Here is an 18,961-nt window from a genome sequence, read left to right as displayed (position 1 = left end):
ATATAATAACCACGCCTATTTTAGTAAAAGAGAAAATTATATAAATATATATTTTAGCTTAAATGTCCAAAGAGAACTTACATATCTAATCTGAGATATTTATTGGATAATATATTATATATATATAAATATAAATCTTTTTATTTTTTGATAAGATTTATTATAATATTATATAAGAATAATATAATATTAGGTATAAATATATATATAATTATTATGTTTTCTATTATTATACTTTATACTATTTTTATTTCATTAATAACATCAATTGAAGAAAATCAGTTTTGGATTGTTGGTGAAATTTTATCAGTTCAATGGAAACGTGGATGTTTAAGTTCAGAAAGATGTACAAATCCTAGATTTCAAATAGTTTCACAACAATTAGATATTGAAGAAATACAAAGAATTGATTTTCCATTACATTCAACATCAACAAGAAATGTTATTTTTAATAATTATTTTCCTAATGGTATTCCAGAATCATTGTTAATGTCTATAAAAATAATTGGTATAGATCCATTATATAATATTCCATTGGATTGTGATAAAACTTCAAATATTCGGACATTTCCTAATTCAAATGTCAATCATTCTTCAACAACCGAAAAGACGCCATCAGTAATAGAATTTGAAGGGAAATGTTTTACAGCAATAATACAATTGAAAAAATATGATACCATCTGTCCATGGTGTTCCAATAAGAAAGTATTAGATAGTAAAGATAATAAAACTATTCCAAATACTTTGGCATTAGGGCAAGTTCAAATTAATCAAATAACTTTTATTATTATCTTGGGAATCTTATTGTCAATTATATCTTTAACTTCAATTGCTTTATTATTTTTATTTTTAAGACAAAGAAAAGAAATAAAAAATAGAAGAAAAGATATTACTATTTGTAGATATCCACAAATACCATCAACAAAAATTAAAATAGGTATTTCAAATGATGATGATTATGAAACTATTGATGATAAAGAAAAATTAACCTCTGTATCAGTTCAAAGGAATTCTTTTTACTCATCAGGATATCAATCATCACAAACAAGCGCAACATCTATACATTCAAATCATGGAATACCTCAAGATTATGGATCTAATTTCATTTAAATATAACATACTATAATTAATTAATAATTTCTTCTTTTTTTTTTATGTTTAACTCATTGCCGGTGATCTCATTATAAATAGTTTTATTTTAGAATAAAAAAAAAGTTTTTGATTTACTTTTTAATGTATATATAGAAATTGCGTAATTTTATAAGTCATTAGATTAATGTCATTGCGGCTTTCTTCAATTCTTATTATAATCTCCATAGGTACCCTGTTGCGTCTATGGTAAAATCAACCTCTTAAAACACAATAGCGCAACTTTTACTTATTAAAACTAATAAATACCAATTATAAATGTACTAAATATTATTTTTACCACAATGCCGTATATTTTAAATAAATAAACTGTAGGTGTCCTTCCGTCATCTTTTTAATAATAATTTTTAATCCTTTTGTTAAAATTAACATGGATAATTTAAAATACATGTGCCATTAAAAGTTTAATGTAATTGTTAAAATGCTTCCTAAAATTTATAGTTAAATTTTATTTAAAAAAATAAATAAACAGATGCATGAAACTTGTTTCTAAAAGTCCTTATAATTATTTTTAAGGATATTGTGAAAAAAAAGTCATACTTGATATTCTTTTTAAGTATACTTGAATATAATTAAAGGTAACTGTTTTATGAAAGTACTTAGTCACAGTATTGTTATTTTAATTATATATCTAAAATAAATACTTGATAACTGTCTATTTGAAGATTGAAAGAAAGTTATATACAATAACCATATTTACACATTAAATTTTCATGATTCTTATTATTATAATTAAAATTTAAAAGTACTTTGATATAGTTCTTTAATTATTATATACAAATATAAAAGTAAATAATATATATTTTTAAATATATATTAAAAAAAAGGTGTGAAATTATTTATTATATTTGATAATAAAATATTTATAAAAAAAAAGTTATTTATATACATTAATCTAAATTTTATCTATTCATTTATAAACAAATGTCTTATACAATTATATTATAAAATATATATAATTTTTTAATAATCTTTTGAAATAATTTATAATTAAGAATGACATCAATAAAATTTATTATGTCATACTTTTTAAAGTACATACTTGAAATATGATATACTTTGTATATAAGTTATAATTATTACATTATATTTAAATAATACATTTTTAAAATATATATATTATTAATAATATATTTATATTTATAAAGTATCAATTTTTTTATACGATAAAAAGTAATTTGTGATACAATAAAAATAATCTTGTTGAAAGGTGCAATATCAAGTAAAAGCTTATCAATAAAAAGGCACTCCTAAAATAAATCTTATTAACTAAAGAAGTACAGGTAGTGTCATATTAAAATGTTATCAGTAATAATTAAGGCTTACAAAAATGTTTGGAGATTATGGGTTAATCATATATAAAAATTTTCTTATTTTCACTTGTTTGTGTATATCATATTTCATTTAATTAGAACATTAAACTGTCCTTAGAAATATGAATATATTTTGTTTTTTAATATATTTTTGTTTAATATTTTATCAAACTTTATTCATAATTAATGTGACTTCAGTAACAGTTGCATCAGTAACAACTCAAACAACTAAAAATATTGCTTCAACGTCACCTGGAAATGTTCATTCAACTTCATTAAAATCTGGTAGTACTAGTACTGCTAAAACTGCTACTACTAGTACTTTAAATTCTAAAACTGTTACTACTAGTACTTTGACTTCTAATACTGTTACTACTAGTACTGTTAAATCTAATACTGTTACTTCTGGTACTACTACAAGCATTCCTGTTCCAACTACTACTACAACACCTAAATCAGGTTGTCTTAATGGTGGTTTAAATATAAATAATTCTAAATGCCTTTGTCAAGGTTTATTTGAAGGTACCAAATGTGAAATATTAAAATGTGTATCAGGAGGATATATAGATGTAATAACAAATAGATGTAAATGTCCAAAAGGTTACATAGGTCTTCATTGTGAAGGATTTATAAGACATCCTAAACCAGAAAATATTTTTGAATCAACTCAATCATCTTTAAATATTTATATTTTTAAAGATAGTACTGCATACTATGGAAAATTGGGATTGAATACATTTAAAGAAGTATTGATTAATCATGCAACAAATAATGAAAATAATTATCAATATTTTTTAGTTTCCTCTGACTATTCAGGAAATAATTATTCAACTTCAAAATTTTCTCATTTAAATAATTTTGTTAATTATGTTAATACTACAATATTACCAGAAAGACCAACTTCATATGCATGTTATACAGTTAATATGTATAAAAATATCATTGAAATGATTAAAAATAATCAAATAGAAAATTCACCTTTTGTTATATATACACAACATCCACCAAGTGATTATGAAATTTATAAAGATGAGTTAGAAGAACTTGCAATAGCATTTAAAATAAGATTTACAATACTTTTTCAAAATGATCTATTATTAGATGGTTGTGATGAAACAGATAATACAATCCAATCATCTTTTTCTGCTTTAAGAGATCTTGCCTTCTTATCTGGTGGTATATTTTATCAATTAGACTCTGATAATCCTCAATTAGTAAGTTTAACTTTTTTATTTTAATATATTAATTTTTAAGGGAATTCAACATTCTTTTGATATGTTATATAATCCACAAATGGTATCATATGCTATGAATGATGATTGTTCTACAGGTATAACATTAAATTACCAATCTGATTTATTTGTATCAATTGGTCATCTTATAATTCAATCTGATACTCCAATAGATATGACAAAACAAATTAATCCATCCTTTAATATTATATCATATTCATATGACAATAAAACTATTACTTTGTCCTCAAAACAGATGCCAGAAACAAAACCAGGAAGTGATACATTAAATATTCAAAATATTCCAGGAAAATGTTCTATTCAATTATTAACACAATATGCTTCTCCAATGTTACAGAATGGTATAGATATTTATTATAGTTATATTCCAAGTAATATTATTAATAAAAATGGAAAAGATTCTGGATATATTGTTATGAAAGAAAATACAAAAAATATTGTTCATTTTAATGTACAAAAACAAAAAAATTTAGAACAATTTGTCTTTTCACCTAATAATGATAATTTAAATGTTACAAAAGGAAGTTTTGTTAAACAAAATATAAATGTTAATTTCTTTAATATTTTAAATGAAGGAAAAAGTATTTTTGGATATACTTTAGGTGATAATGATAATACTTTTACATGTCAAACAAATGAAAGATCATGGTTTTTGTTTGTAGTTGATATAACATTTCCAGGATCAGTTTTATTCTTTCAAAGATATATTCCTGTTAAATGTTATTCACCATTACCAACAACAACAACAACACCTGCCACAGAAACTACAACTGAATATTCCTCTACTCAACCTTTACCAACATCATCAATTTCTTATGGAACATTTACAGAACAAACAACTATATTACCAACAACACCAATTCCACCAAAAAGAACTGTTACATTTGGTCTTGTTGCATCATGTGGAGTTGATTATACTATTGCTATGCCATATCTTAATGGTATTGCATCATTGGCACAGACAAATTTAAGTAATACATTTTATAATAGTGGATATTTATTTTTTTCTGATAGTACTGATCAAACTCCAAAACCAACATACTATGATTCATTTCCTATATTTATAGATAATGTTAGAACATTTAAAGGACATTGTTCACCAGTAACAGTAACATCTCATGTAAGTATAATAAATGCAGCAATCCAAATGGTAAAAGATGTTAATTTTCAAAAAAATTCACCTTTAGTATTATTTCCAACAAGTGGTTCAATTTTAACATCTAATAGTAAAAATCTTATAAGACCATTAATTGAGTATGCTGTAGCAAAAAGAATTTCAATATATGTTTTTTCACAATATGATGCATCACAATTTAAATCTATTGATATGTTTAGTCAACTTGTTAAAGCAACAAATGGTCATATGTTTATGTTAAATCATGATCTTGTTCTACCAGATAGTTCATATTTTGCTCAAAATACTATTGCTGATTTTTTTACTAATATATATCCAAATACTCTTATACAATCAAGAAGTATAACAAATGACTATAGTGTTAATGATTATGGAATGATAACAATTACAGAAGAAAAAGATATTATTGTTAGTATTTCATCAGATTCTTTATCAGCTACACCAACTAATGGTTTTATGTTAACTGTAAGAATGATTGATGATGGAGGAAATACTATTACTCAATCATTAACAGCATTTAATAATTCAAATGTTAATGGACAATATTCTAATTATGAATATGTTATTTTTAAAAATTTACAACCAAATACATATAGAATTAGTTTACAAGCATTCATTTTTCCAATAAATCAAATTTCAGTACGTGTCTGGGAGGTAATTGATATATACAATAGTTATAATTTTATAGATATATCATATTTATCTATTTCAAATAATACTTTATCAACTGAAATTATTAATGGTCCTGATAGTAATAATGGAATAATTTTAAATGCCGATATTTTTATAGAAAATAATTTGTCAGATATTTCTGTTATAACATTTAAATTAAATCAATTAATGGAAGGTCCATCAACAAATGATATTTTAATACCACCTATAAATAATATGAATGGTGCTATCATAAAAAAATTAACATCAACCAAAATACAAGCTATTTTTAATCCAATAATTGATTTAAGATCAACTAACTTAGAAAATTTTACTAATACAAATTATGATTGGCCTATTTATAAAATAGATGTAGTTATTTTTTTCAAAAACAATAAACAACAAACATATACATTTAATACATTTGTACAAGGTGATTACAAAGATTTTGTACCAAATATAGATTATCAAGCATTTAAACAAGGTTTGTTATGAAAAACTTTTTTTTTTCTATTTAAAAAAATTTTTTTTTTTAGGAAAAAATTATCAATTTTATTATTGTGAAAATAATGGATACTTAGAATATGATTTTGTTTCTAATGGATATAACTGTATATGTCCATCAAATTATTATTCTGGAAATTCATGTGAAAAAATTAATACATGTCCAGAACCAACAAATTATCCCGGTAAAAATGATGATACATATAGAATTCTTAGTATTGTTTTGGCTACCACAAATTTAAATGACAGTTTTTATTATAGTACAATGGAATTATTTAATCAACTTTCTATTGAAGATGTTAAAAATATTTGGCAATTCCGTTTATATTATTATATTAACAAAAATCTTATTTCATATTATATTGGTAGTGATTTAATGGCTTTCCAAAATTCATTTAAATTAATTACTCAACAAAATCCTTCACCAGGATATGTTTGTATTAGTGATGTAAAAAATATTTTATATTATTATCTTCCATCTGGAGTGAAAGGATTAGTATGGTTAGTTACTGATGAAGGAATTATCTCATCTACATCTTCATCTACAACTACATCTTTACCTACAACTACATCTTTACCTACAACCACATCTTCATCTACAACTACATCTTCATCTACAACTACATCTTTACCTACAATTACATCTAAACCTACAGTTTCATCAACAACAATAGTAACTTCAACACCAATTCCACCAATAGATATTAATTGTCCTGATGATATAACAAATGGCTACAATCATGATCTTTTTTATATTTATCATGGAAATAATGAAAATGATTATATTGTAAATAATGGAAAATATATCTTTAATGGAGGTGGTCCATTAAAATTTGATAATTCTAATGATTATAAAGATGTATCATTATATGTATGTTTTTTTATAATACAAAATTTTATTATATTAATTATTTAATTTTTAGTTACTTAAAAAATTATTTAGTGGAGATATTTCAATAAATAATCATCTAGAAAAATTAAGTACAAATTTTGAAATTAATGTAGAGGAATCAAGAAATGCTTTTGTTTTAGTTTTAGGTCAATATGATTCAACACTTACTAATCCAACAACATCAATTATAACATCAAAATATGTTTCACTTTATACAGTTAAAAATCAAGATAAATTAACATCAACTTCTTCAAATTCATTATCATTTATTACTACTTATATTGTTGATGGATATAATGTTGATGTAGCATATTTAAGAAATAATTTAATAGATGAACCAAGTAATATTCCAGTAATTGGAAATATTACTTTTGCATTATATCCACCACCATCAATACAAGATATCAATTTTATTCAAGATTCTTCAAATGCTTATAAAATTGAAAGAAATGGTTGTTCATATAAGTATAGTTTTACACAACAAACATCATCTAATGTACAAAATAAATTAGAGGTAAAAATAATTAAATATACATTATTTAATTAATTTTTTTTTAATTAAATATTTTTTAGTTTAAATTTAAAAATAATAATAATGAGGAGTATAAAAAAGTATACCCAAATAATCAGGTATATAGTTTAATTGACACATTAAAGAATCAGTCATCTTTATCAACAACATGTAGAAATGGAAAATATGTTTTAAATAATTATACTTCATCAAAAAATTCATATTATTGTTTATGTGATTCAAATTTTAGAGGTACAGATTGTAGTATACCAATATGTCAAAATAATGGAAAATTAAATGGAATGCAAAATGCCTGTGATTGTTTAGGTACCAATTATTATGGCGAGTTTTGTGAAAATACTATTGTATAATGTATTAACAGACTTTGTAACATTTGTTCTTCAAATAAAATATATAAAATGTATATAAATATTTCGTGTTAAGAAGAAGTTTTATTGTTTTTTTTTTTTAAATATATTTGATAAATTTTTTTAAAATATCATGTTAGTTAATTTAGTTTCTAGTGATTATACTAGTACTATTGAAGATACCATCCGTGAACATCTAATAAACCTTTTGAAAGTCAATTTATCTAATGAAGATATCATTGATCAAATTGATAAAGAATATATTTATAAAAAAATTAAAGAAATTCAAATTAGAAATAATTGCAATGGTTTATCCTTGAATACTAATAAAAGTTTTCATAAAAATTATGACTATGACTTTTATTGTGCTGTTGTTTTTTTATTTTCAATGTGTTTATATTTTTATATTTATGAATTATTATCAGCAATTGTCTCCATTTTTCTATGCATATTTATTCCTACTATTTTTTATATTTTAATTTTTATTATATTTAAAAGTATTTGTTCGAATAATGTTAACAAGTTATTTAATTGTATTAAAAAAAAAAATATTTTGATAGAGTATGACTGTTTAGAACTACTTAAACGACATGAAAGATCACTATTATTTTCCAAGATATCAAAAGATAATAATTTACCAGATAAACAATTGAGAGATTCATGTTTATGTTGTATGCAAAAAATAGTTTCAATGTTAATCAATATTAATAGAAGTGAATTTATTTGTCAAAGAGAAAATACTATAAAACTAATTGATGAAGTTGATGAGAATATGACACAATTATGCCAGTATGATATTAATAATTCTGAATCATATAATAAAAAATTGGAAACCAATTCATTATATGGATTATTAAAACTTTTATCAAAATATGAATTTGAATTTTTAAGTTTTTTATATTTTGAAATTCAAGGATTACTAATTGTAAAACGAAAAGAAATAAATTTTTTGAAACGTTTATTACATATATTAAAAATTTTTTATAATATTGGTGGAATAGTAGCATTGTATGATGAGGAATTATCTTCATTAGAAACAATTTATATCAAATTTAATAAACTTCAAATTAATAAAAATAAAATTAAAAATGAAGAAAAAGAAGAAGAAGAAAAAAATGAATCAATTGATATTGACAAACATAAAGAAATCATGAATAATATGATTAGATCATTGATAAAAGAAATTCAGGTTGCAAATGACAACGAAATCATTGGAAATGGTATATTATTAAAATTAACGGAAAGTATCTATAAATTTCTCAAAGGCAATAAGAAAAAAAAAAGAAAACATAGAAAAAAAAATATATTAAATGCAGTTAATAAGTCTAACAATATAATTGAAAATGATTTATCAACAAATAATAAGAATAATACTATTTCTAAAAAAGGCGAGGAAAATAATGATAAAACAATTGTGGATAGTTTAAAATTAACAACCAAAAAAATTGAGAAATATAATCGAGATGAAGTGTATAAAAAACTTGAAATAGGAAAAATAAATCCACTAAATAATCAACATACTTATCAATTTAATAAATCATTAATTAATGATCTAAAAAATCAATGCTTCTTTAATGAAAAATTTGTTTATGAAGAAATCTTTTTTAAGGATAACAGTTATTAATTTTTTTTTCTTATAATTATTTGATTTTATCATACCTATTCATTTAACAAATTTTTTTATTTAAAATTTGTAAAAAAATACTATAACATATTTTTTTTATTAATAAATATAATTATAAAATTATTATTGTTTTCAATGATTGATTTAAAAGATACTAGTTTTACTTTAAAAATGAATTTATTTAATAGTAATAATTACACTATATTTTTTAAAAAGTGACTTTTATTGTATAATAAAATATTAAACTTTATAAAATTTCTAAATATTATTCTAATTCAAATATAGTATTTTTTTTCAAATAAATACCATAATATTATTTTAATAAATATATTTAATGAGATAATAGTTTATATAAAATTATTTTATACTTCTAATATTTTAGCCATTTTATTTTTAAATAAAGATAAACGATTACCATATATTTTTAATAAATATTAACTGTCTTTTTAACTTTTACCGTACCACAATAAAAATCAAAAATACCATTAAAATTGTCTCATATATTTGTTATCACATTAGTCATCAGTGTGAAATGTACTTTATATTACAAACTTTTTTAACACAATTTAACATTACATGATTAAAGTGAATAAAATTAAAAGTTATATGATAATCTTGTGAAAAAATGTCAAAAAGACTTCTAAAAATAAAAAAATTGTTATTTTTTTTTGTTATATCATTTATGTAAATATTGTAGAATAAAAATATATCTCTCAAACACTAGTAATATTATACCAAAACTTTTTTAAAAAATAATATTTATTATCAAATAAAAATTTAATTATTTAACATTGTTCAATTTAAAATAAATAATGAGTATTTTCTCCAAATATCATTACTAAATTTTGTTAATCTAAATTCTAAAAAAGAAAAGTATAAAGATAAATTATATATATCTTTTTCGTGTTAAGATAAGTATTTCATTTTTTTTATTATTAACTTTCTAAATGTTTATCAGTTCCCTAACTAATTTTATTGAAAAATATTTTCACAAAAATTTATTATATACTATTTCAAATAATTTATTAGAAGAAGATGTTATAGATGATGCTGATCGTGAAGGAATCATCGAGAAAGTCATTGAATTTAATGAAATAAATGATAATGATGGAAATGGTTATGGAGGAGTGGGAGATTTATTTGATAATTATGATCATAATATTTCAATAACTATTGGTGTTGTAATACTAATAAGTATAAGTTGCTACTTTAGTAATATCTTTGGACTATGTATTTTATTCTTACTTATTATTGCACTTTTTGGATTTCCTTTTTTTATCAGTTATTATTTGAAAAAGAATATTAAGAAATTATTTGATTTAATAAAAAAGATTAAAATATTAGTAAAAAATGATTATCTTAAATTACTTAAACGAAGAGAAATTCTTTTATTTGCTTTCAAAAATTCAGAATTAAATAATTTACCTCATAAGAAGTTAAGAAGTTCTTGTTTAATTTCTTTAAGAAAATTGGTATGGAAACTAATTTCAAGAAATAGAGGTGATTTTAAGTATCAGGAAAAGAATAGAATAATGATGATTGATTTAATTAATGAAAATATGTTAGAATTATGTGGTAAAGAGGATAATATTTATGAAATAAATAATGAAAATCTTGATACAATGTCATTGTCAACCTTACTACAATTTTTATTTCTTTGTGAAAGTGAATTTTTAAGTTTTATGTTTTTTGAAATTTATGAAATACTTAATATAAAAGAGAGAAATAGTACTGTTTGGAAGTGTTGGTGGGATATATGGAAAATTGGTTTAATTGTTAATGATATTGTATGTACATATGAAAAAGAACATAAATTTCTAACTCATTCATATAATGAAACAATCAAATTTGATTTTAATAAAAATGAAAATAAAAAGAAAGTTCCAATTATTAACGTTGAAATGAGAAGTAATAAAACAATAGTTGATGATCTTATTGGATTATTATTTGAAGAAGTAAGTCAATTAAATGAAGATAAAATTATTGGTAACAAAACATTATTAGAAATGGCAAGAAACCTTTATAATTTTTTAGATAATACTAATGAAAAAAAAGTAGAAAATAAAAAAAAGAGGATAGAGGCAAAAACAGAAATAGAAACAAATATACAGACAGTTAATGAACCTCCAATTATTATTGAAAATAAAGTAGAACCAACTTATGAAGTATATGAAAATGATCCAACTATAGAAACTGAAAATTATTTTACATTTAATGATACACCTGATGTTGATGAAGACATTATAAAACAACATAAAATGTTACTTAATGAACTTGAAAGGCCTCTTCAAAAACAAAGAGAAATGCATGAAGAAATTGAACTTAATATACTTGCTAAAAAACGTGGTATAACAGTTGAAGAATTAAAAGAAATTTTAAAAAATGAAAAGAAGGAAGAAGAAAAAAGTAAACCATCTATATCTAAAGAAGTAAATAATCCAATAAATTTACCTAATAATGAACTTAATGCATCATTAATGGAAGAATTAAAGAAACAATATTTTTTTAACAAAACTTTTGTTAATGATGAAATTATTTTTGAAGATAATGATAGTGATTAGAAGTTTATCTAAATATTATTTATTTTTTCGCTTTTTTTTAAATCTATTTTATTATACTTAAAAAAAATTAAAATTAGTTAATTGCAGTAAATGTTTTGCAAACTTCCTTTTTAAGACATTTTTTTGTTTTTTATATAAAGTACAATGAAAATAATTATCATTAAATTGAAATTTTACTTTTGAAAATAATATTTAATTGGACAAATTTCTTATTCTTTATAAAATTTTAATTAGTTATTTATAACATCAAAAAAAAAACTTTTATATTTAAAATGTATAGAACCAGGTTTTTTATACTCTAGACATATTTCATAAATGCTATATTTCTTTATTGTGCTTTTTCACGAACTTAATTTATAACTTTCAATTGATAATTAACATATTAATATTTTTTTACACTGTCATAAGTGTTGCATGTATGGTGACTGTTATAACTACTACTTAAAAAAACATATTTTAATTCTACAATGTTAATTTTGAATTAATAAACAATTATAGATTTCTTGGAGAATTTAAAATCAACTTTTATAAAAAATGTGTAGACAAACTTTCTACATTTATCAACTTATAAATAATTAAATTAAATTAAATCAATTAAAAAATACCTATCATTTATTTATAAAAAAAAGGGGACTTACGCCACTAACGGTTCCCAGGAGGTCTCCCATCCAAGTACTAAGATAGCTCGCAGCTGATTCACTTCGGAGATCGGACGGGATCCGGTGCATTCAGCAGGATTTGAGCGTAAGACACCACCACTTCTTTATATGATGTTAAATTTATTATATTTAACGATCTACATTACACCAGATGTGTTTATAATTCTGCTGTAAATGTACACACATATATTTTAATAAATGATAGTACATACATAATTTAGTATTGGTATAAATTATCATTTATAATAATTGTAAGTAAAAAAAAAGTTTGAAAAAATAAAGAATCTTTTTTTTTTGATTGTATTATTAAATATATTGTTCTTTCATTTTTAAAGCTTTGTAAAAAATAAAATTCATATAATCAAGTTTGAGGTAATACTTGCATTCTGAAAATAATCTTTCAGATTTCAAAATTTTGGAATGAAATTGAATAAAACTTCTAATTAAATGTTACTTAAAAAATATTTATGGAATTTTTAAAGACAGTTTATTTTTCTTAGCTTCAGAAAAATAAATTTTTAAGAATTTTTAAAAATAAGAAACTTTTATTTCTGATCAAAAATATTTCTACATGTAATATAATATTGAAAGTTTTCATAAAAATATATTTTAATCTTCAATATTTACAAATTTCTTTAATCACTTGTAAGAAATTAATTTATATTTTTAAAAACTTTTTCATAGAACACTAAATTAGAAGTTGTATTCAACTTCATCCCAAAATTTTGAAATCTGAAAGAATATTTTCAGAATTCAAGTATTACCTCTATATGGGTTATTTAAACCACAGACTCTCTCTCAACCATCAAGTGCATCAAATTCTATTTTATTCGATCACTTTATATGTTGCACTATATTATATTAATATAGATTCATAAAAACATAAGTGTGTGTAATATACTATTATATCATATTCAAATGACCGAATGAATTAAATTTGATGTGCATTCTATTTTACTATAGTTCGGCGGTTTATAAAACCCAGTTTGAGGTAATTATTGGATTCTGAAATAAATGTTTCAGATTTCAAAATTTTGGAATGAAGTTAAATGTAACTTCTAATTTAATTTTCTTTAAAGTAATTTCTAATGAATCAATAAATTACTTTTAAGTAATTTGAAAAAGTTTCTAATTATTAAAGATTCACATATATGTGTATGAAAATTACAATAATATATTATGCGTATGCATTTTTTTAATTTAAAATAAAAGTTTCTGATTTTTGAAAGCTTCTAAAAAATTATTATTTTGAATTTGGTAAAAATAAAATTCTCTTTAAAAATTTAACAAATATTTTTTGACAGTATTAAATTAGAAGTTATATTTAACTTCATTCCAAAATTTTGAAATCTGAAACATTTATTTCAGAATCCAATAATTACCTCAAACTGGGTTTTATAAACCGCCGAACTATAGTAAAATAGAATGCACATCAAATTTAATTCATTCGGTCATTTTTCTATCTGATATTACGTACTTAAAGTTTGTGTACACATATATAAACTTATCATTCATAATTTTTTTTTCGAATAATTTAAATGATTATTATAAATATTAACAACATATGAAATATTTTATAATTTTTTATTCAAAAAAATACTGAAAACATTTTTAATATAATACAATTGTATTAAGAATATATTTAATTTCTTTTTCTATTATTTATACAAAAATGTTTTCGCCAAATTTCAAAATAAAATCTCTTTTAAGAACATATTTTTTAAAAATTATTAAAATTAAATTGAACAAATTTTATTTTTGAAATTACTTTTTATATAACTATTTATAATTTATTTTATAAACTGTTTTCTATTGATATCAAGAAATATATTTTTTTTTATAAATAAAACTTCTTAAACTTTATAAGTACATATTTTTTTATGATTCTATAAAATTTTAAAATAGAAAAATTTTTAAAAAAGGTACAAAATTATATATATTTTTCAATATAATAAAACTCTAGAGAATTTAAACAATTTAAAGAAAATAAAGACAATAATAGATTTTTTAAAATTTTTCATATTTTCAAAATTTAATTATATTTAATAATTATTTGCTATAATTTTATAGAATTTATATTATATCAAATATAATGACTTTAATTCATTATTATAATTAAATATTTTATAAGAAAAAAATATTTTATGTATATTATTTTTTTTTTTAACATTTATATCAACCAATGTGTGTTGGCATATTCTTACAACAGTAGTGTTTTAAAATACTAAGCATAATAGTAATAACATTTTTGATGTATTACCTCTTAATGAATAATTTTATAAATTTTGCCTCTTTTTTAAAAAAGAATATAAAAAAAACAAAAAATCAACATCAATTGTACTATTTAAAGATATCAACTTGGGATTTGAAAATGAAACTACTTGATAACATGATGGAAAACTTTATAAAGATAAAGAATTAAAAATTAAAATGTTAATTGTTGAAATCTAGAAACATTATAAAATTTTAAAACTTGAAATATTTTATCATCTCTTGATAAATTGTCTTAAAAGTTAAAGAACATATTTTGAATAAATTATCCAAATCAAACATATATTGTTTAGTAAGAAAATACAAAACTTTTCTTATCATTGTACATCTTTTAAATATCTTTAACTTAACCATATTTTGGATGACCATTTTATTATTGAGATGATTATTATCAAGCATTTTGATGTAAAATTTGATATAAAGAGTTAGAAAAACTAATTTTTATAGAAATATAAAATTTATTTTACAAATTAATGTTATTTTTTAAACTTATAATAAATTTTTAAAAGTACAAAAATTTAACTTCTCTTTCTTTAAAACTATAATATTAATTTCCTTAAAATTTTCTTTATTAATTTTTATCACATCAAATATATCTACATATCTTTCAAAGTTCCAATAAAATTTTGAAAAGAAATATAATAAATTTTACCCTTCAGTAAAATTATAGACCATATAGTATACATTACACTTCCATACAATCTTTTAACTTTTCTTTAATCCTTCATGAATATAACATAAAATTCAATGGATGTCATATAATTCATTAAAAATTTTCAAAAACAAAATCTCATAAACAAATATTAAACATTTTTAAAAAAATCCCACAGAATCTTTTTCAAGATAACAGATTATTTCAATCATCAGTTATCTTTAAAAATTTTGAAATTACATCATTTGAATGTGCCCTCTTCATAATACATTTTGATATCGCCAATTTTTAACATCATAAAACGGGAAACATTTATAAAATTCATGATTCAATTACCGTATCTTTTTTTTTTCTTTTTAAGAATATAACGAAAGAAAATAACTAATCATATAAAAAAATTTAATATTATCATAAAATAAACAATATTTTTTAAACAAAAAAAAATTTTTATTCCCGATTTTGTTAAGATAACTTTCCAAACAAAAACAAAGTTAGCATGTGAATATAAGAAGAAAGAACTTTAAATAATTTTCTTTTTTCATATTAAAGTCAATTAATGAGTTACAAAGAAAGAAAAAAAATGCTTTTTTTAAATTTGTCAAATTATTTCAATAAAAGGAGTAATAATATTAAATTTAATATATCTCATTTTGGTAAATAAAAATGGAGATTAAGAGATAAAAGAGGAAGAAAATGTATATTTTAATAGTATAAAAAACGATTAAGTGTTGTAATCTCATTAAATTAGAGATATATTTATATAATGATATATTATATCTTAATAAGCTTAAAGATAAAGTAATTAATTTTTTTTAATAGCCTTGTATCATTTTAAAATTATAATTCTTTTATTTTTTGAACATTTTTTTTTTATATACAGTATTAGATATATAAATATTACAAGCTTATAATATATATTTTTTTTTATTTAATAATGATAATAATTTATCTGATAATTTATAATATTGTTTTAAAAAGATAGATACTATTTACATTAATGTAAAAGTTATTGTAATGAAGAAATAATTTATCATTTGACAATTTGTTTAGGATCTTCTATTTTCTTCTACTTCTTTCTTAACTATAAATTTATAGATAAAGAAAGATGTATGACGGCATATATATATATATATATATATATATTTATTTTTAAATATATATATATAATACTATTATAGAAAAAAGTTCTTGTTCAAGTTTGAAAATATATTATATATAATAAAATAAAAAGAAAATGTCCCAATTCATGCTTTTACAAGGCTTTAATATTTACCCCCTCCTTTTTCTTGCCATTTCTCTCAACTCCACCACCAGTATCGTCATGTTAGGCTGTATTTCATATATATATATATATATATGTAAATATATATATATATATATATACGTATATTTCTAGACCATCTGTTAAGGGGCTGATAAAAAGTTAAACCATATTTCTATATATATATTTATTTATTTATAGGTGGTGTACATATATTAGGTTAGGTTTTTGTTCAAAGAAAATTCTCCTTTTATTATATCATCATTCTTTTTTTTTCAAAAAGATAACACATTTTTTAATATTGTTCTTAAAAAAAAATGGCAATTACAGAGAGGAGTGTTCTTGGATCTGAGATTACTAATAGTCATTCTAATACTATATCCCCTATAAATGGTGGAATGTTTAATAAAAAAAGATGTAGCATGGAGATAAAAAATAATAATAATATTAATGAATCCGGTGGAGCAATTTATTTTAATCCCCCAACAAATATGTCAGAAGAGGGTAAATTTATAATAAAAAAATTTATTTATTAATTTTTAAAAAAAAATATTTTTCTATTTTTTAGTTCAAAATTTATATCTTGAGTCAGTTCATTTTTCAATTGATGATGAGGAAAAATTATTATTGGAGGAGGATATTGAAACAAATAGAGTAGAATTTGGGACAAATTTTAGAAATAAAGCTGTATCTAAAATACAATCATTTCGGGAAAATCATTTAGAATTATCAAATGGTGCATTTCATAGTATTAATCTTGTTAATAATAGGAATGGATCAAATTTTTCAAAATTAACAAGATTAACAAATGAAGATACTGATCAAGATTCACCATTAGATGAATTAAATTTAATTCTACCAATATCTGGTACATCATTTCCAAGTGTCAAACCATTACAAAGTTGTAGTAGTACCTGGAGGAAAATAAAAAATATTTTTTCATGTTGTTACTCTTCACACCAATCAACGTCAATGGGTATATTAAAATAATATTAAAGAAAAAAAAAAAATTCAACTTAAAATATCATAAGACAAAATTTTTAACTTATCTATTTCTATAACCATCAAAAATTAAAAACGTCAATAGTACTTATAATCTTTTTGAACTAATATTTAATTAGAATTTTTATTTTATTCTTTAAGTGTAGTTTAAAATTTATAATGTATATAGGTATATTCTGGTATATTATTATCATTAATAAAAAAAATTTTTATTCAAAGTATGCCTAATAGAAGTTTTTTCCTACATTTCTACTTTGTTGTTTAATAAATAACAGAAAAAAATAAATTTCTTTTTATTATTTGTAAATGAATTTTAAACTAATATATTGGTTTTTATTTAATATAAACATCATTTTTTTTTCTAATTATGTGTTTATAAGATAAAATATATTTATATATAATGAAAATTTAAAAATAATTATAATTAAATAAATAATCATTTAAGTAAATGAAAATTTATAAGAAAAAAAAAATAATAAAAATTAAGATGTAATTTGTTATATCATTTTTTAGAAAATAATAGAAATATTTTCCATTATCATTACTACTTAAAGAAATTATAGTAATAATATTATCTTTAAATTTCTTTTAAAAAGTGTTCTTGAAAAAATTATTTCATATAATCAAAAATTTTTTTTATCTATATATTATTTTTATTTTAAAAAAAAAAGAAGTATATCTTTTATTCTTGTGCATATAATTACTATTTTAATAGTAATTTTCATTGTTAAAATAAAATTTCTATTGTTGTTCATGTTACTATATTTTTAATATAATTGAAAAAAAATAATATTTTACCATTACCATCTTCTTACTACAATTTATAAAAGAAAAATTTTATTAACTACATTTTACTATTCAAAAAAAAAAGACGAAAGATAAAAAATTATTTCTATTTTACCTTTAAATAGTAATAATAAAATTTGCCAATTTTTATTGTTGAATGTATAAAAAGGTTTTTAAAAATAGAAAATGTATAATAATTTAATGGTTATCTTTTATAAAGAAATAAAATTATTAGTAAAAATAAATTTTAAAATATTTTTTGATAAGTACTTACTTCCTTTTTTATTTATTAATATTTATCTTTTATGAATATATTTAAATAATGTATAACTCTGTCTTCCTTTTTTTTTATTATTAATATTTGTACTT

At 20.5% G+C, this 18,961-nt stretch overlaps 3 protein-coding genes across 3 annotated transcripts; all 3 read left to right on the top strand.

Moving 5' to 3' along the window:
• Positions 1–216: 216 nt before the first annotated feature.
• On the top strand, positions 217–1,110 carry SRAE_1000312600 (Hypothetical protein; the record flags this gene model as incomplete). Its single annotated transcript, XM_024650281.1, has 1 exon — positions 217–1,110. The coding sequence occupies one exon, from the start codon at positions 217–219 to the stop codon at positions 1,108–1,110; it is 894 nt and encodes a 297-aa protein (XP_024504074.1).
• A 1,474-nt stretch (positions 1,111–2,584) lies between these two features.
• SRAE_1000312500 (Epidermal growth factor-like domain and Insulin-like growth factor binding protein, N-terminal domain-containing protein) lies at positions 2,585–11,961 on the top strand (the record flags this gene model as incomplete). Its single annotated transcript, XM_024650280.1, has 7 exons — positions 2,585–3,676; positions 3,717–5,985; positions 6,038–6,876; positions 6,929–7,411; positions 7,471–7,735; positions 8,352–8,996; positions 10,430–11,961. 7 exons carry the CDS (start codon positions 2,585–2,587, stop codon positions 11,959–11,961), a joined length of 7,125 nt encoding a protein of 2,374 aa, XP_024504073.1.
• A 5,160-nt stretch (positions 11,962–17,121) lies between these two features.
• On the top strand, positions 17,122–17,794 carry SRAE_1000312400 (Hypothetical protein; the record flags this gene model as incomplete). The annotated part of the gene is made up of 2 exons (XM_024650279.1): positions 17,122–17,308; positions 17,373–17,794. The coding sequence occupies 2 exons, from the start codon at positions 17,122–17,124 to the stop codon at positions 17,792–17,794; spliced, it is 609 nt and encodes a 202-aa protein (XP_024504072.1).
• Positions 17,795–18,961: the final 1,167 nt, after the last annotated feature.

This window comes from Strongyloides ratti (genome assembly GCF_001040885.1).
Source record: "Strongyloides ratti genome assembly S_ratti_ED321, chromosome : 1".
Lineage (NCBI taxonomy): Eukaryota > Metazoa > Nematoda > Chromadorea > Rhabditida > Strongyloididae > Strongyloides > Strongyloides ratti.
Note: the sequence above shows the minus strand (reverse complement) of the source record. Positions and strands in the feature narration are given on the sequence as shown.